Source organism: Telopea speciosissima, chromosome 6 (genome assembly GCF_018873765.1).
Source record: "Telopea speciosissima isolate NSW1024214 ecotype Mountain lineage chromosome 6, Tspe_v1, whole genome shotgun sequence".
In the NCBI taxonomy this organism is placed as follows: domain Eukaryota; kingdom Viridiplantae; phylum Streptophyta; class Magnoliopsida; order Proteales; family Proteaceae; genus Telopea; species Telopea speciosissima.
In genome coordinates this window covers 59,682,699-59,702,400 of record NC_057921.1, presented here as the reverse complement: position 1 = coordinate 59,702,400, position 19,702 = coordinate 59,682,699, and the positions used below count along the sequence as shown (strand labels likewise).

At 39.4% G+C, this 19,702-nt stretch overlaps 2 protein-coding genes across 2 annotated transcripts; both read right to left on the bottom strand.

Moving 5' to 3' along the window:
* Positions 1 to 2,282: 2,282 nt before the first annotated feature.
* LOC122663767 (putative esterase F42H10.6) lies at positions 2,283 to 15,923 on the bottom strand. Its single transcript, XM_043859408.1, has 3 exons — positions 15,624 to 15,923; positions 15,383 to 15,529; positions 2,283 to 2,570 (listed from the first exon to the last, which is right to left on the bottom strand). Exons 1-3 carry the CDS (start codon positions 15,852 to 15,854, stop codon positions 2,427 to 2,429), a joined length of 522 nt encoding a protein of 173 aa, XP_043715343.1. The 5' UTR covers positions 15,855 to 15,923; the 3' UTR covers positions 2,283 to 2,426.
* A 2,089-nt stretch (positions 15,924 to 18,012) lies between these two features.
* On the bottom strand, positions 18,013 to 19,492 carry LOC122665256 (CASP-like protein 4A4). Its single transcript, XM_043861355.1, has 3 exons — positions 19,214 to 19,492; positions 18,360 to 18,495; positions 18,013 to 18,241 (listed from the first exon to the last, which is right to left on the bottom strand). The coding sequence occupies exons 1-3, from the start codon at positions 19,471 to 19,473 to the stop codon at positions 18,056 to 18,058; spliced, it is 582 nt and encodes a 193-aa protein (XP_043717290.1). The 5' UTR covers positions 19,474 to 19,492; the 3' UTR covers positions 18,013 to 18,055.
* Between the last annotated feature and the right edge of the window lie 210 nt (positions 19,493 to 19,702).

Below are 19,702 nucleotides of genomic sequence, written 5' to 3'. Positions count from 1 at the left end.
ACCCAAATGAGAATATTTTATGGAACATACTTATTGGTGTAACAAACCAACAAATAATAACAATCAATCAACAATTGGAGATCGAAGGATCCTTACATCATTGTGTGCAATTGTGGAAATTTTTGATTTCTGTTGTAAATATCTCTGCCATAGTTTGTCTTTCCTTTTCTGTTCTTTTAGGTCATAATGCGTTGTGATGTACATAGATGGGAAAAAAAATCATCACTTTCCGTTTCTCACACATGATGGCATATCATAAACAACCAATACCCAGTGGATTGGATCTTTTACGATCTGGGGTTGTACGGCCATCGTGTTGCATACAACTCTCAGGTCACCATCTCAGCACATATGTTTATCCAATGGTTGAGCATCAAGCTCCTTTTAGATTTAAATTTTGAGCAGTATTTTTAAAGAGCTCGATGCCCAATCATTGGATGGACATTTGTGTTGAGGTGGTCACCTGAGAGTTGCATGTAGTATATTGGCCGCACAACCCTAGGCCGCAATAGAGGAGCCTGATCAATACCTAGATCATCAATGAAGTTAATTTTGGATCCGGCTCCTCTCCAGTGCACATTGTGCAGTTGGGGAGCTCCGATCCACATCGTCACACACATCTCGGTGTAGTGGCATATGGATCGAAACCTCCCCAGCCGGACGATATGCACTAGACATCGTCCCGCACGAGAGAGGAGCTCAATCTGTTAGTTTTTGCCCCAATGTAAACAAAGGTAGTGCCTCAAAAATAAGTATAGATTAAAAGAGGGTTACCAAAAAAAAAAACCAATGCCATCAGATGTTGTTAGGATGAAATGGATTCATGAAACTTGAAGAAGAAAATTCGAAAAGACATCCACCAACTTTCGTGTTGAAATTTGATAAGAGAGACATTGGTCCACACTCACATCCACCCATGTGCGCTCTTTCGTACTCTCTTTCTCCTCTCATGTAAAGTAGAAACCATTTTCTAACTTTTTATATTTCAAATCGGTTCGTAAACGGCAATACCATTCAATGTATTATTAACCTTTAGTCTATATAAATCGATTTCTGGTCCGTCAAGAAAAAAGAGATCTTTACTCCGCTGCCGGGTAATTTCGTACATCTTGCCGCCTTCTTTTTCCCAATTCTACACTCAACCCGGTCAATTGTAGTTCATCAGACCATCTACAATTCTACAATTTCATTGAAGTTCTTTTGCTAAGAATCTTGATGGATTCTTCAACTACGTTTGGACCCCCCCTCCCCATCTTCTCTTCCAACCCCCTTCCAATATTAATGGCTCCATTGGTAGCAAGTAAAGAGAAGTGAAATCCCGTTTGAAGAGGAGAGGGGGGGGGGGCGAATTGTCTGCACATACGTGCAAGTAATCTGGTGTTGAAGCTTTATAGCTGTGAAGCAGGGATTGAGAGAATGACCAATTACCTGATGACCTGCCGGCAAAGGTTACACCACAAGCATCTCTCTTTATCTCGCTCCCTCTCCTCCTGACACATTATTACTAATCTACATAACAATACTTCATATATTTTATTGTTTCAATGTAATTTTCAGACCATTTCAACCTCTTATTTTGGTGACTCCAACCGGTGTTTTATATTATAATCATTTGATTATCTTGTATCAATAGTTTTTTACATAGTGAACGCACTTGGTAGCATGTATAGCATGTGGTGTGTGGAAGCAAATTGCTACCAGGTAGTCTTGAGTTCAAGTCTTCTGGTTTACATCTCCCCTCCCCCAATAATATAGGATATAAAGATGTCAACCGATATTCGAAAATCCATATTCGATCAACATTCCTATCCGTTTAGGAGAAGATCTCCCAACTTGTAAGAACACTTTAGTCTTATTCCTGAAAACCCAAAGATCTTGCACTTTAGTTGAGGTAGGAACAGGAGCTAATGGAGTGTTTTGGTAAATACACACCAGCAAAACATCTGTGAAGGGTTGTTTACTAGAAACACATTATATGCAATGAAACCTGGAGTTGCCAAACAAGAAGGAAACAAAAAAAACAAAAAAAAAAGAGGCAGCATCACTGGCAGGCTACAGAAGATGTGACCTCCCGTTCCACTACAGGAACTTTTTTTGAAAATTACCTCTACAGGTATTAGCCGACTTCAATACAGATTACAGACCACATTACTGGATTAGAAAGGAATACAGATATAATTCAAAAGAATTAAACACAAAAGGTTCTACGTTCCCATCAACAACGATACATGTACCATTTTTAACAAATAAAAGCACTAGTTTTATACATTTGCTGACAGTTTATGCTTAATATCCATTGGTGGCAATTGTAGCAATGTTATAGCTACACCTTTTACATAATCATAGCAGCTTTCTGAGTCTGCACTTTATCGATTTACCATATTTCACCTAAAGAACATTCACAATTGGTTAAGCCACAGAAATTTTCACAAATTTGAGACTGGCAAGTTATAGAAAGTTGCACGGGCAGTGTAAATCAGCTTCCTGGTTTGCTTATTCCTGAACTCAACGGAGGTTACTGTCACATTTCTTCCATGCCGCACTATGGATCCATCAACTTCCACCACCACCTGTAAATGGAACACAAGCACACTTTCATTATATTGATATGATTGTGGCTGCAATGGAACTATATCATAAGCACATCAAGCCACTCAGCATATAGTACAGAAGCCACTCATTCAGACTCTGACCTGAAGCCCCAATCACAACTTCAAAAGCAAACCACATCAATGTAATTTCCAATCAACAAGCTTCTCCTTCACAACCAAGTCAACTTGAAGAACTAGCAAAACTAGTTGGTAGCTTTTTAAATTCCGCAATGAATTTTTGTTTAGATTGCAATTCTTCTATCTTTATCCTTCTCTCAGTGCATGCGGCCAGCTAAAATTAATATGGTTGGACTAAAACTAGCATTATGAACTAAAATAGTAAATGGGGAAACATGTCTTTGAATCATCTAATTCACGGAAAGATGATTTGCTACAACATCAACTACTTATGCCTGTGACCCTTCCGCAAAAAGAAAAAGATATACTGGTAGCATTCATGTTCTCCTTCTAGTCCGAATGGCAGCTTTTGCACATTTTTTTTTTAAATAAGCCAAAAAATAGAGCCATGAGATTTGCACTTTGCAATATGTTACAATGCTGAAACTGATGTACAGCAAAAGAGGTTGGAGCTACAGAGGAAAAAAAAAGTGATGAGCACATAAGTAACTTTCCTAATGGGAAGCAGCTTCTCAACACAAAGGCATCTGAAAGTGTAGCTCACGGTAACAATTTTCAAGGTGTTTATTGTGAGAAAATGACACTTTCAAATTGAAAAGGCAAGACTTTATCAGGCAGAGGAGGAAAAAAGGGGACTTCAGAAGTAAGGAAAAGATCTTCATGAAACAAAACAAGAAAGGGACAGGAAGCCAATTCTAGCTATAGAGTTGTAACTAAGCTATGCTGCATCTTAGCAGTTAGCATCCAGTAGAATGAAGTCAAATATCTGGAACGCAAGGCCTGGAACTCTAAGATAACCTGATGATGTATTGACAATCGACAAAACATTGAACTAGCCCAGCCTATTGCAATTTTGGAATCTCTTCAAATCACCAGACTCATGCACCCAATAATATCAAACAGCTTCTTCCAGAAGAAAAGCCTATGACTTGGATCTGTTGGAGTCATACTCTCCACAGCCCCACCCTAAAAACAATAGGAACTAACACCATCACTTTCCCTGAAGTGATGCAGATAAATCAGAAAAAAAATGGGCTTATTCTAGTGGAAATAAGCCTCGGTTGGGCATTTGGTCCAAGGGGTTATCATTGTAAAAGGCTACTCTAATGGGCCTAGAATGTGGGTAGGTGGTTGGAAGACAGGATTTATTAATTACTTAAGTAGTAGGGTCTTCTAGAAATTATTTTCTTTCTTTTTTTACTCTTAAACTTATCTTGGTTTGGGTTTACTTTATTCCAAGCTGAGTGGACTCCTATTGGTTGTTTACTGTGAGAGGTAGAGGTTAGTTTGGAGATTTTCCTATTGCTTAGATGATGAAAGCTCTTACTTGATATTGGGTGAGTGATGTAAGCTCTCTCTATAGCCAATCACAAGCTTCTAGAGAAGCTATAGTTATATGTCATGGCCATAGGCCATCTCCATCGGTTTCAAGAATAAATTTTTTCAGTTTCTGAAATCTGGTTTTGTGGATTCAGGCATACCTCGGTGCATTCAATGGTGTTTACCTGATGGATTCTGAGTGTACTTGGTGGATTCCAAATGAATACTAAGGCAGAATCCTTAGTGGAAAAGTTGACTCTCTCTCTCTCTCTCCCTCCCCTTTATCATTCAATCAAGTTACACATCATGTTGATTTGATATTCAACTCTTGGATTTCACACTGTTCACAGGCCCAAGTATGGATGGAAAACAAATCTTAGATCAGATCCAAAGCTAGTCTGAATAAAAAGAATAGCAGGATTCTGCGGGAGAGAGAAGGAAGAAATAAAGAAGAAGTTACATCAGACACAAGAGCCGTAGGGTATTATAAGTTATGCAATCCCGGGTCCCGGAACACTAGAATTTGGATTGCTAAGGGCCCCACAAGTGACAAATAACTAAAATTGAATGAGTAATGACAGTTTCGTAAATATTCAGAATAATTTAGGATTTAAAGAGGTGAACATAATTTGGGGATAGAACAGTGATTAGTTGAAATGAAAAGAGCTAAGGCTTTCTTTGGTTGGATTTCTATTTCAATTTCAGATTGATTTCTTAAAATAAGTAAACAAATAGTGTTTTTTGTCCAGAAATTGAACTTGTTTTTTTGAATTGACAGTATTTCAAGAATAAGAAATCCCTTTGGTAGTTCAACTTTAAGAATAAATTATCTCTATTATGATAATATTATCATAGCACTGATAATGATAATAATAATAATAATAATAATAACAACAATAGTAATTGTTAGAGATGTATCTCGGTTGGAGGTCTGCGGACCTCCATAGACCTCCATACCATTGGGTTCTTATTTTGGGTTAGTAGTTGTCGACATTCTTCTAGTTTCCTTCTACCTGGGCGTGTGAAGTACACTGCCCTTGTGCCCAGACACAGGGGCAGGCGAAATGATCGTCGTGTCCCCGGGATATCTGCCTTTTCATGGGGGCTTGGTGATCATTTCGCCCTATTCTGTTTAGTCTACGTTGGGGGGTTTTCCTATTGTAACTCTTACTCAGTTATATATAAATTTACAAGGGCTGGTTAATGGTACTTACTTTTCCATCGCCCAGTTTTCTCTCTCGATTCTTATCATTCTTCTCTTCTCTCCATCACTTTCTCTCACTTTCTTCTGGTTTTCCAAGGTGCTGATATTGTTTCATGGTATCAGAGCACCTTTGATAACCTGGGATATCTCTCTACCAAGGTTTTGAAGGTCTACAAGGTTTTCGGTTGAAGGTTGCAACAACCTATGCTGCTTAATTCTATTGTTGGCCCTAGTAGTTAATTATACACTGAAGAACTAAGGTCTCTATTATACTCTTATCAGTTTGCATGGAGTGAGTAGTTTTTTTTTTTTTTTTTATTGAAGAAATCCTCAAAGTCAGATTTACAGCAGATCTGGAATCCAACTTGAAGAGATATCGAGATTCTGATTATCTTATATCTACCCATTGGAATACTTCCAATTTTTCAGGTTTTATTCTTCTATACTTGAAGGATACTCGACCAAAATTTGAATCTGATCAGATTTGCTGATATCATATGGTATTGATGCACCCTTATACTCCATGCAATACTCTGTTTAGCGTATTTTTCCAGAAATCTGGTTTCCCTAATTAGTTTTTCTCAATCCAACATATTGCATTGGATTTTTGGATTTCACTCTCATAGAGGATCCTTTGATCCTAATTTGAAGCTTATCTGAGATACCTTGCTGATTTCTGGTTGGTTCCATATTACCTATGATACCCTGTTTTTAGGGTACTTTTTGATTGCTGGTCCAGTTTTAATTCTGTTCCTCAGTTTAAGTTGAGGTTTTAAGGTTTTATTCCCTATCTACTGGTGATCATTCGATCCTATTTTGGTGGATATCTGACACCACCTATTGCTGCTACTGGTTTTTCACCCTAAATCTGGCTTGTTTCGAGTAATGGTTGCTATTTGGTACTGCTGGTAGGAGCTGTTATTTTAAGTTCAGGTGCTGCTCTGAGGAGTTTATATCTCCTTCTATTTTCATGACTTATATCAAATACTGTTGTTCAATTTCTGCCTGATGGCTGATCCCAAACCTCCCATGGACAACGTCAATGTCATCGTCCAAATCACCACTATAAAGCTCAATGGAATTGGAAATTATCTATTATGGGCTCAGGCAGTAAAGGTTTACATCAATGCAAAAGGGAAACTGAAGTATCTCCTATCTGATCCCCCATCCGCTGATTCCAAGGAACTTGTTGATACAAAAGCTTATGAGGAGTGGATGTGTGAGAATGATACCCCTCCTTATATGGTTATGGAACAGCATGGATCAGGCTATTACAGCTAATGTTATGTCTCATCCCACTACCAAAGGAGTGTGGGATGATCTGAAGCGCAACTTCTCGGTTTCTCCCAAGAGAAGAATCTTACCAGGGTGTATGATTTGTATGAGATACTTTTTACCTTCAGCAGGGGGTTAAATGTTAGAATTTTAGTTCTAATAAAATTCTATATGGACATAATTAAATCCCTATACCAGGCTAATTAGGGTTTTGGTTTAATAAAGTGGGGTCATTAAGTTATATTAGAAGTCTAATGTGGACTGGCTTAGTGTGGGTTAGATAGATTCCTATTGGGACTGTGATGAGTCAGACCCTATAGGGATTACTATATAAGGAGAGCTAGGTCCCACCTCTACCCATAACAACTAATTATTCTCAATCACTATTGAGGAGTGCATTCTGGAAAGAGAGGGAGATATTCAATGTTCATCGTCCCTGCGCATACGGTATTCTCATCAGGCCAGTTACTTTGGGAATAGAAGGGAAGCACCTAGATCTTTGTTCTTTATTTTCCGCTGCAATCATCATCACTATGGATGCGAAACAAGGTTGGTGGTTCTATCCCTATTTTCTATTATTTATTTGATTGTGTTCTTGAACGCCCTATGGAGATCCTGGCTTTTGGGATTTTGTCCCTATTCGGATTGATTCATTCTAACATGTGGTATCAGAGCCTCCATGGATCCGTTCTTGAACCTATATGGATTCAAAATAATAGAACATAATAAGGGAATCGAAAATTTTTCGATTCAAATCAAGGTTTTTAGGGTTTTTTTTCTAGTTTTCCAAAAACCCGTACGGACATTGGCATTCTGCCGATTTTTTTAGCCGGCGAAAACAGAATCTGATCACATAGGGGCGTAGAGCTCGGAAAATCAGAATTTTTGGTGGGTGGATCACCGCCGGCGGCAGCCGCGGGTGATCTTCACTCGCCGGCAGAAGTTTTAAAAAAAAAAAAAAAAAAGAGGGATTATAGGGTTTGCTATCGTGCGCCTGATAGTATTTATGGCCTATGCTAACGTGCGCCACCCGGGTCGGGTCGACCCGCTTTCCGACCCGGAGACCGACCCGTTGACCCGGATTTTGACCCGGGCCCGGTTGAACCATAAAGGACCCGATTTTGATGGACCGGGTTTGGTTCAGAACTGAACCGGTTTGACCCTTTGGACCGGTCAAACCAGTACAGTCAACCATTTTGGGCTGAAAACTTTGACCGGACTTTCCAGGGGCTACGAGACTCCGTTTGGGGTCCCGTTTTTTGCGTTGGCTCTGTTTTTCTGTGCTCTACACAGTGGTGCCCTCTGTTTTGATCAGATATGAATATTTTAAATATTTTTGATATTCTTTTAATGCATGCCCTATTCTGGAATTTGTCGATTCGTTCCATTGGGAATCGAACTAATTTTCTGACTTGCTGGAATACCTACCTTGATGAACAGAATCGTTGGATTTTGTGTTAGTTTTAAGACATTAAAAACAGATATGCATATTTTAAATATTCTTGGTATTCTTTTGATGCATGCCCTATTATGGAATTTGTCGATTCGTTCCATTGGGAACCGAACTAATTTTCTGACTTACTGGAATACCTACTTTGATGAACAATACTGTTGGCATATTTGTGTTAATTTTGAGACAGTTAAGCCCCTTGTCATAAAGTATAAAATAACACAATTTGTTTAAAGATGCAAGTAATTTTGGAATATCCCAAGAGAGGGTTCCATGGGTTCGATAGGATGCAGCCGCCAAAGCGACCTTCCTTGTTGGATTTGTGAAACACCGGTCTCATACAGTTGTGGGATGTCCTTCAACTCTAATATGTGGTCATACACCCAAAGGTGGTGGTCATGTATTGGTACTTGAAGGGGTACATATACAGTATGCATATGAATAGGCTGACCCTAGAATTCTGCACACCCAAAGGTGGTGGATTTTGAAAGTTGAGCTGTATTCCCATGGCCACTGGTATGTAGGGATTTTTACAATTGCATGTTGGGAATTCAGCCCAAAGGTGTTTTCACAACGATGTGTGTAAAATTCTCATTAGCTTATAAGGTTTCAAGCTGTACTTGCATCATGCTGATTATTGTACTGTTCATTATTTAAATTTTCAGTCACCTTTTCTGTCAATAATAACATGGTCACTATTGAGATTCTTACTGGGTCAAATTTTAAGAAGTGGAAAGAGGACATTATGTTTGCCATGGAGATGGCAAATGTGCATACGTCCCTTGTTATAGATAAACCAATGGACCTAACAGCTGATAGTACTGAGGATGAAAAATTTGTGTATTCTGCATGGGAAAAGAGTAACCGCTTAGCTGTACTATCTATAAAGAGGTCGATACCGGAACACCTTAAGAGTGGTCTACCTGATAAATGTACTGCCAGAGTATTGCTGGATGCAATTTCCAAGAGATACCAAGTTTCATCGAATGCTAAGATTGGGAGACTTCTGCAAGGGCTATTTAATATGGAATACCATGGTTCTGGGGGTGTTAGGGATTATATTGTTTGGATGATTGACTATCAAACAAAAATCAAAGCCTTGAATATTGTTCTTCCCGATGCCTTGATTGTTCATCAAGTTCTTAATACCCTACCTTCTGATTTTGACATCATCGGAACCAACTACCTTTCCCAGGACGGTGTCTGGAGTATCCATGACCTTATTTCTAGGGTTGTATCCGAGGAAGAGAAACTACTTGTTATTTCCAACTCCCATGAGAGTGAAAAGTCTAAAAACCATACTCATAAGTCTGCCAATAAAGAGTGCGATCGGATTAACAATTTGGGACCTAAGAAAGACTCTTTCAAGAAAGAGAGTGATCGCTGCTTCTTTTGCAAGAAGAAGGGTCACATAAAGAAGGACTGCAACAAATACAAGACTTGGTTATCAAAACCCAGGCCATCAGGTAACTATTCTTTGGCTTTTGTTTGTGAGTCCAATCTATCATAAGCCTCATCCAGTACTTGGAGGCTAGACGGCGGGGCAACTAACTAAGTTGCTTTTACCATATAGGGATTCATAAACCGGAAGAGGCCAAATCGGGATGAATCAAGACTTGTCATAGGGAATCATGGATATGATTGACGTAAAGTTCGTGGGAGATATCATTTTATTACTAGTTTCTAGTTTTAATTTGACAAAGAATACTTTTTATATGTACCATCCTTCAGGCGGAATTTAATTTCGATTTCAGTGTTGGACATTGGTAGTTACCATTTTGAAATAAAGAATAGTATGATAAATTTGTTTCAAATAAAGTTGGTTCCTGGATTACGTCCAATGGATTGTACAGACTGTGTTTATCTCCCAATGATATCTACGCCTTCCATAATATTGAAAACGTTGTTTCCAAAAGACCCTTACCTAAAGAACGGTCTTTCACATTGTGGCATAAGATGTTAGGTCATATTTCTAAGGCAAGAGTGGAAAGACTGATAAAGTCTGACATCCTACCTACTCTCGAAAGTGATCTAGAAACTTATGTAGACTGATGTAAGGGAAAGATGACCAAGATAAAGAAGAAAACTGTAGTCTATAGTTCTGACCTGTTGGAGGTCATTCACATTGACATCAGTGGTCCCTATTCAGCCACATTGTGTAGGAATTTTTTATTTCATCACTTTTAACAGGCGACTACTCCCGATATGGCTATCTGTTCTTAATTAAAGAAAAGTCTGAATTTCTTGACAAGTTCAAGATTTTTGGGACTAAAGTTGAGAAACAGTTGGGGAATGTTATTAAAATTGTTAAATCCGATCGTGGGGGTGAGTGTTATGGCAGACATGGCGATGCTGGATAGCTTAAGGGCCTGTCTTCCAAATACTAAGAGGACTCTGCGATAGTTGGTCAATTTACTATGCCAAGAAGTCCTGAGAAAAATGGTGTCGCCGAAAGGCATAACCGCACTGGTGAAGAGTATGATTAGTAAGACAAATTTTACCTAAGTTCTTATGGGAAAAGTTTTTTGAAAACTACTCCTTGTATCCTTAACCATGTAGTTTCTAAACCCAGAAATCATCTTAGAGTTTGGGGGTGCCCTGTAGAAGTAAAACTATATTATCCGACTTTGAACAAGTTGGATCCCAGGACTACTCATTACTATTTTGTTAGCTACCCAGATCATTCGAAGGGATATAAATTTTATAACCCCTGCGGAGACACTAGAATTATGGACTTTTAGGCGAAAGTTTCGGAATTTGATATGGCCAAAAGGAATGATTGTTCTCGGATCGTTCGAGATAGTGACATGGTTGGTACATTGGTACATGTTCTTCTACCTATTCAGATGGATGTGGGGCATACCACGCCATTAGTTACACCTGCTGGAGTTTAGGAGCCTGATATTGATAACGATCCTTGACATTCATGTAGCACCTGATGAGATTCCTCTCAATCAGGATGCGATTGAGGATCCTATCATTGATGCAGTTCTAGCTGAGATTTCTCAGATTCAGGGTGAGGCAGTGGTAGCACCATCACGAAAATCCATCAAGGGGAGAAATTCAGAAATACCATCTATCTATGAGGTCTATCTGAGAGAACATGACTACGACATTGGTTGTGTGGTTGATCCAGTTACTTATTCAGGCGTTGTTTCTAGTTCTCAGTTAGATTTGTGGTTAGATGTAATGAGAGATGAGGTGGAATCGATGAAACATAATGATGTTTGGGAGCTTGTTGAATTAAACCTGAGGGTCTTGCGGTGGATGGTTCAGACCATCTTGCGTGGACTCAAGAAGTCTATTTACGGTCTCAAACAAGCTTCCAGGCAGTGGTATTTGAAGTTTGACAGTGTCGTGACTTCATTCGGTTTTGTGGAAAACAAAGCGGATCAGTGTATATATCACAAGGTCAGTGGGAGCAAATTCTATTTTCTCATATTTTATATGGATGACATCCTGCTTGCTAGCGGTGACCTAGGGATGTTGCATAAATGAAAGCAACTATTATCTAGGGAATTTGACATGAAGGACCTTGGTGAGGTTTCTTTTGTCCTTGGCATTGGGATCCATAGGGATCGTTCTCGTCGTTTACTAAGTTTTTCTCAGAGGGCTTATGTTGATCGTATTCAGGAGAGGTTCAGTATGCTGGATTGCAAACCTGGGAATGTTCCTGTTCTCAAACTGAGCTCGACACAGTGCCCAAAAAAAAAAAAAAAAAAAAAATGAAGCTGAGAAGGATGACATAATGAGGTGCCTTATACTAGCGCACTAGGTAGTATCATGTATGCTCAGTGCATGTCGGACCGGATATTACTTTGTGATGGGTCTTCTTGGCGGATATCGATCGGATCCTGGTCTTAGCCACTGGGTTGCTGCCAAGAAAGTATTATGATACTTGTAGGGGACAAAAGATTATATGTAACATAAAGACACATTCCTGAACTCAAGCTAGTGGGTCATACAGATTCCGACTTTGCTAGCTGTGAGAATGATAGGAGATCCACATCTGGTTAAGTTTTTCTACTAGCAGGAAGGGTAGTATTATGGAACAGTACAAAACAAACATTGGTAACCACATTGACTATACAGGTAAAGTTTGTAGCATGCCATGGGGTTGCTACTCAGGTTATTTAACTCAGGAATCTCATAAAGTAGTTGACCATTTTAGATTCTGTGGATAGACCCATCTACACATATAGTAATAACAGTTTTGTTGTGTTGTTTATAAACAACAATAAAGAACTTAGAGGGTCTAAGGACATGAAGGTCAAGTATTTGACCATAAAGGAGACAGTAAAGAAAGGTGACATTGCAGTGGAGCATATTGGTACAGATGATATGGTTATATATCCCCTAATCTAAGGTCTTCGCCCTTATGTTTTGAAAGACATGTCATAAGTATGAGTTTAGAAGCATCATGGGATGCGATTGGTTAGTGGGAGTTGTTTTGCTCCATTGTAAAATAAAATTTATTTTCATCTGTAATTTTTACCGTATGGTAAATCTTGGCTTATATGTATCAGTTGTCATTGCATGCAAAATTCTTTTGAACACTTGGGTGTTTCATTTATTGACATGATGTATATATATCTAGGTTTAACGTCTTAAGGAATATGTTAACCTTAAGCAAGGCTGGGACATTAAGTTGTTAGCCTAAAGGTATGTCTTGTAACACATAAAGTATAACTCGAGTTATTTCTCATGAGACATACAGATTCGTTAGAATCACAAAGTTTATTTCTCTAGTGAGCCTGTGCCACTTAAAGAAGAGAAATTTTGGACTGATAAACGGATAATACATAAGGAATCACTACGTGAGTATTATCTCGTTGCCACACTACCACATTGCATCCATGTTAGTAGAGTTGAGGGCTCTCGTGACCATGGAAGGCTCTGTGTCGCTTGATCATAGATGCAGTTACCGCCATGATTCGGTGTCTAAAACTATGTGGGATATGATTGACTTTCTAATATGACCTCTAGACCAATTTATTTTAAAAATTGTGCACATAAAGTTTTCTTAAAGAGTTGTTAGCCTGTGATTTGTTTTGGTCAAAACTGTTTTTAAATCCTTTTAAAAATAAGGAATTTAATGTAAGTCCAAGTGGGAGAATGTTAGAATTTTAGTTCTAATAAAATTCTATATGGACATAATTAAATCCCTATACCAAGCTAATTAGGGTTTTGGTCTAATAAAGTGGGGTCATTAAGTTATATTAGAAGTCTAATGTGGACTGGCTTAGTGTGGGCCAGATAGATTCCTATTGGGACTGTGATGAGTCAGACCCTATAGGGATTACTATATAAGGAGAGCTAGGTCCCCCCTCTACCCATAACAACTAATTATTCTCAATCACTATTGAGGAGTGCATTCTGGAAAGAGAGGGAGATATTCAGTGTTCATCGTCCCTGCGCATACGGTATTCTCATCAGGCCAGTTACTTTGGGAATAGAGGGGAAGCACCTAGATCTTTGTTCTTTATTTTCCGCTGCAATCATCATCACTATGGATGCGAAACAAGGTTGGTGGTTCTATCCCTATTTTCTATTATTTATTTGATTGTGTTCTTGAACGCCCTATGGAGATCCTGGCTTTTGGGATTTTGTCCCTATTCGGATCGATTCATTCTAACATTAAATCCTTGAATCATGGTGAGAAAGTGTGACAATACGCTGAAGACGTGCAAAGAACTCATTGAGTGTAGGTACCTTCTCCCCAGCAAATAACTGACCTTTAACAGACTGATAATCTGGATTCAATCTAGCCATAAATTTGACAACATAGAACTCTTCTTGCTGAAGTTGTAACTGTTCCAGATTTGTAGTAAGTGGTTAATGAATACTGAGCTCCTATTGACAGTTCTGCATTTATTGCTGGCCGTGGCCATGGGTTTAATTTTTATGGGAGAGGTCGTGGCTCATGGGGAGGACGAGGCCGTGATGATCGCAGTACAGATGGACAACAAAGTGACAAAACTGTCAGACACTGTTCGTTTTGTGGCAAGATAAATCATACTATCGACACTTGTTGGTCAAAACATGGCAAACCATACTGGGCTCCGCAATCCATCACATGACAACAGCAATGGGATCATATAACAGTAACTAACATCAACAGCGACCTTTGCAATCACCCCCTGGCAGTAAATGGGGTTTATCCCTTTCATATCCTATCCATATGTGACCATTTCCCTAATGATGATAGCTCTGCAAATCCTCATCTCAACTCTTCCCTTATCTCATCTCTCCCTTCATCCAACCTCTCAACGACAACAACAGGAACATTGAAGGCAACCTTAGCAACTACCCTTCAGTGATTAACAGCCTCTTCCTTTTCTTTGTTGTCTTCTTTTTCCCTGACATACCTCTTCATCTTGCCAGTTGCAATGCTCCAGTGACCTCCTTTCTGGTGTCTATTTTACCCATCTAAGATATCCATTCATAGAGAGGGTTCATCAGTCAGTGAGGAGGTTCAGATTTGACTTTCAAGTCCGGAAGTTCAGATTTGACTTTCAAGTTTAAGACTTCATGACTTGGGATATTTTTCAAGTGGCTGGAAAAGATCATCAAAGATGGGGATGATGACCAGTCTCATGGTGTAAGGCAGCAAAGGATCAGTTCAGATGAGCAGAAATGAGATCTGAAAGGGATAAGATGGGATTGTCCATGTTCCCTTGTTTGTTTCTTGAAGGGATGCAGCGACAAATGAAGGGTATACAAAATTAGGTTACAACAACCAAACTTCACCTATAGACGCGTCATTCAGACAAACCCATTTCTAAAACATGATAATAGAAAAAAAAGGGAACTTCGATAAATAAAAATGTGAAAGTACAGTTTTTGGGTTCTGGTTTCTACTTTATTTATAGTCTGGATGAAATCTAGCTTGATCTATGCCTGAACTTGTTATGGGTTCTTTTTTATCCAACTAGAGGCTGATCTTCAGATAGGAGATGTTCATGGAAATGCCTAACCTAAGTAGGGCAGGAACATTTCATTCTCTTGGGAACACTCACACACTGGATGCTTTGGCTTGGGGCAGGGCATTCAAGGGCATTGTGTATGAAAGGTATTATCCTGTGCAGATCTCTTAGCTCATAAGAATCCATCACTTTCCGTAATCCAGTAAACTTGAAGTTATTGCCTTTTAGTTTAGGCAACAACTGCAACTAGAATTAAAACACATCTTTAATCAACTGGAATCATAGCAGAAAATTAGGAAGGGGCATCAATTTGTTACATACGTTGACCCAATATCCTTTATTTCAGCAAAAGAACGTCCAGCTCTCCAAACATAAAATCCCACAGAAACTACATAATTGAAAAGGAACAAACACCAGAAAGCAATATATAAAAAGCAAAATGCACAGATAGTCAATAGAATGAACAAGAGGGACTCACGTTAGGTGTGGCTGCCGAGAGATAACTCGAAGCCAATTCCCCTAGAAACAATTTCTTATCCTCAGCGGCAACAGTTCGAGCGCAAGCTGTGCACACCAACTCGGCAATCCCCGCAACTGCCCCTCCGTGCAACGAGCCGTAGTAATTCTGCAACCCGAATTAAAACATAATATACCACGCGATCAATTAAATCGACGTATGATCGATCTAATTGGTATAAAATGAACCAGAAATGTTATACCAGGACAGGGGGCTTGATGGAGAGAAGGCAAATGACGCGGCCGCGTTCAATCCTCTCGACCTTAAGAAGGCTTCGAATCAGATTGTTATAAGTAACCTTGTTCCTGTCAACTTCTGCAATCTTCGGGAAGTCTCCGAGATTTTGTAGGAAATCCTGGGTGTCCTTAACCCAGGACTCAGGCATGGCAGGAGAGATTCTTGGAGCTTCGGGAATTGCTGCGAGTTTCGACATGTTCGGTATTCCGCCACTTCTGCTCGAATTTGTTGTTTTCCAATTCCTTCAAAGCTTAAAAAAAACCATCAATCAATCAGTACAGAATCTGCACTTGATCTTTGAGTCGTTCAATTGTGAGTTTGTGACGGCAACAGTCCCCACCACCACTGAAGGAGGCTTTCTCAGTTTCTCCGTTATACTCCCTAAATTCGGAGGTTCATCGTTAAATCGGAACGGAGATAATGGTTAACACTTTGAGAATTAATTGGCATGTCTACACGTGAAGGTCAATGATTCTCTAGAAAAAGGACTTTAACCGTCCAAATAGAATTTATATTTGGAAGGCTATGATCCGATGGCCTCAAAATCATCTTTGAGGCGATAGGATAAGTTTGAACCACCCAAACTAACCAGCTGCCTAAAGGTCATGAGAAGCCCATTTTCAAACACTACGAAAGGGAGCAAGGTTTTAAAACTCGAAATCGGTCAGAGAGGCTTCCGATCTGAATCATATCGGAATCGACCTGAATCACTTCAAGAATCAGAAATCTAGGTTTCGAATCAGTTTAGGATTAGGGAATCGGCCCATGAATCCGTCTGATTCAAGATGGTTTATAAAAAAATTGATTAAGAATCGGCCGATCTGCTTTTGATCCCAATTCAGGAAACAACGATTAGAAACGATGAAAATTAGAATCGATGAAAATTGGGATCGATGGTAACCAATTCCGATCCGAATAAGTCAATTCCCAATTCTGAAAACCATGGAAGGAACCTTTAGAATGTTGTCCGTCACTAGTTCGGATAGTTTTTGCAGTTTTTCCTGTGTTCAGATTTTGATCTGGATTGATCTAGCGTGAATGCGTAGGGTTGGTTTAACCCAGCTTATCAACTGATTAGCCTTTTATAACTATGTCAGCTGGTTCTTGAAACTGGCCTGGCACCGCTTCTTTGTTTTCCTGGTAACAAACGTCTCAAGTTTATTTTCGACCATGCACAAAGCCATTGGATAGGGACAAGGGTTTGGATCCGGCTCCTCTCTAGGGAGCTCAGCGCCTAGGGAGTGCCCAGGGTGCATCCAAGGCTTGAGTTGTGTCGCATATATTTTGGCGCATGCCTAGGGATATGTGCGGCTCAGTCCAACAGCTGGATGCTCCCTGGGCCTTCTGGGCTCCCTGGAGAAGAGCTCAATCCTAAGGGTCTACAATGCATCCCCCTCAAATCCGTCTGACCGCTATTTGCATGGTCATGCACCATGTGTGACCATGAGCAAAATCTTTTGTTTAAAAAGCACCTCATCTTGTATCTCCAAGAGCTCCCTCATTCTAAAATTCTTGGGTGATTTAAGTGACAAATGTTTTTTGGTAAAGAAGTGATTACATAAAGGGAGTATCAAAATGACACTTCTATAGATGTATTTAGAACTTGATACTTTCTTTTAATTACCTCTTTATCTTATTTTTGAAAGGATTTTAAGATAAGGGTATAAAAGGATTTTTCAAATTAAGTTGAAAGTTATGTCCTTCATGTAGAAGAGATCATCTAGAGAGCTTTGGTAGACAAGATGAAATGAGCCTTGCAAATCAACGATACTAACCCCCTCCCCTCTCTCCCACCTGTTCCATAACTGTTTCTCTCTCTCTCTCTCTCTTTCTCTCTCTCTCTCTCTCTCTCGCTCTCTCTCCCTCTCAAAAAACTGTGTTGAGTTTTGTATTCCAAAACTACACTTTTATGGTTATTATATTGCAGCGTTGCGCAGGTTAATTAATCCCACATCAGCTAACTCTACGATTTTGGATGATTTCGTATACCAATTGGACCTTTGCTCGTAAGAATTTAAGCTTTTGTATTGAATACTTCAATATAGGGCTATGGTCACTTGGTGTTGATCACATCGATAGCAAAAGATACTGATATTAAACCAATATATCATGTCCCACGTGGTTTCATGTTTTTTCCTAGCATGTAATTGGAGCATTAATATTGGGTTGCATATCATCTTGCAATCACTCATAGATTCATATTTGGGAAGTAAATAGATGTTGCGCCTGTGAGCTTCTTCAGAGAATTGGTGATGAAATTAAACATGAAGAGCTTAGGACTAGTAACAAGTATGTTTTCGCAAAGAGATGATTGGATAAATAAAAGATCAATATAGTCAACCCCATTTAGTTGGAATAAGACTGAGTTGAGTTGAATTTCAACATGAGGATTCACGTTCACCAAATGATTCTCTTACAGAGCTTGTACCCAGACAAAAGACTGCAAGCTACGAAGACTAAGAAAGCAATGAATGACATGCTCATCGACACAATGGTTGCTTTCCAAACCGGAGAAGCACTTTCTATCTGTTGGATCATCGACACTAACATTGAAGATGATGAAATGAGAAGGTAGCATAGCAGCTATTGCATCCCACCGGCCAAGAAGAAGCCATTCATTAATTAACTAACAATCCCAAAAAGGAGACGAAGAAGAAGTAGAAGCTTATGTGATAGTTGATTAGGGCTAGCTATTACTTACGTTGTCAAGAATGAAGCTTAGATAGTCAGAGACCAAATCCGAGATGAGAAGACCTTTGTGGACAATGTCACATACACCTTTAAAGAGTTGGGAAGCTGAATAACCAGATGCCAAAATGGTGACTCCAAAGCTGTACCTACATCCATCAAGAATCTCAAGAGTTTATTATTATGACTCATAATTTATTTTTAATGAGAGTAATAGTGTCATTTTACATGTGTACTCAAAAAATAAATATGACAATGTCATCTTTTGATACTTTGAAAATCTTTTTATAACTCTTATCTTAAAACAATTTTGAAAATAAGATAAAAGGACAATTAAAAGAAGATGTCTATAAGTTCTAAATAAACCTATAACTAGAGATATTATTCAGATACTCCCTTAGAGACATTACCCAATTTCTTTCAAGCTTCTTTCTCATGTGAGGACCCCCTCCCCCAAACCACAGATCCGGTTCCTCTCCGGGGAGCTCAGTGCCCAGGGCATACCCAGGGGGCATCCAAGGGTGGGGCTGTGCTGCACACATCTCGGCACACGCCTAAGGATGCGTGCGGCACAGCCCAAAGGCTGGATGCTCCCTGGGCGTGCTGGGCTCCCTGGAGACGAGCTCAACTCCCCAACCACAGAGAAAAGAGAGTGGGAAAATGAAAGAGAAGGAAATTAAACCCACGAGTGCCCTCAACCTAAAGATAGATTAAAAAATTAAATTCCCTATTGAACTGCAAGAAATTAATTTTTAGAATCTATTGTTTTTGCTGCTTTCTCCTCAAATTGAATTTGAAATAGGATCTCTTTCCGATAATATTAACCCAGAAACGAGAAACAGGAATGGTAAGCATCAAATTGCTCACCTTAATTCTGGGTAATGACCAAAACTAAACGCGGCTTCACCTTTGATCTTGTTGGGAGAGGGTGAAGCGAGTGAGATAGCAGAGACGAAAGAGAATAGAAGCCCCAATGAGCGAATGAAGAGATTGTAGCGATGGAGGGTGGGTGTAGAGCTCCATGTAGTAGTAGAGCCAATAGAGTAAGTGAACGGTGATGGTGTTGGGTACTGTAGTTGCGCTGGAGAATAGAAGAGTCGAGGACTCGGAGAAGATCCTGCAGCCATTGCCCCCCAAAAACTGAACACCAACAGCAACTAGCTAGCTCTATCTCTACCTCTCTATTTCCTTTCCATGGAAACCTTATTATCTAAAAACCTTGACTTAATTTCCTCAACTGCTCCGGTCCCTGCTTTCAAAGAAATTTCCCCAAACTCAAATACGTAGTTTTTTTCTTAGATGCCAAACCACAACTAGGAATCTTTTAGTAATATAATGAGTAAACATAATAAAAGA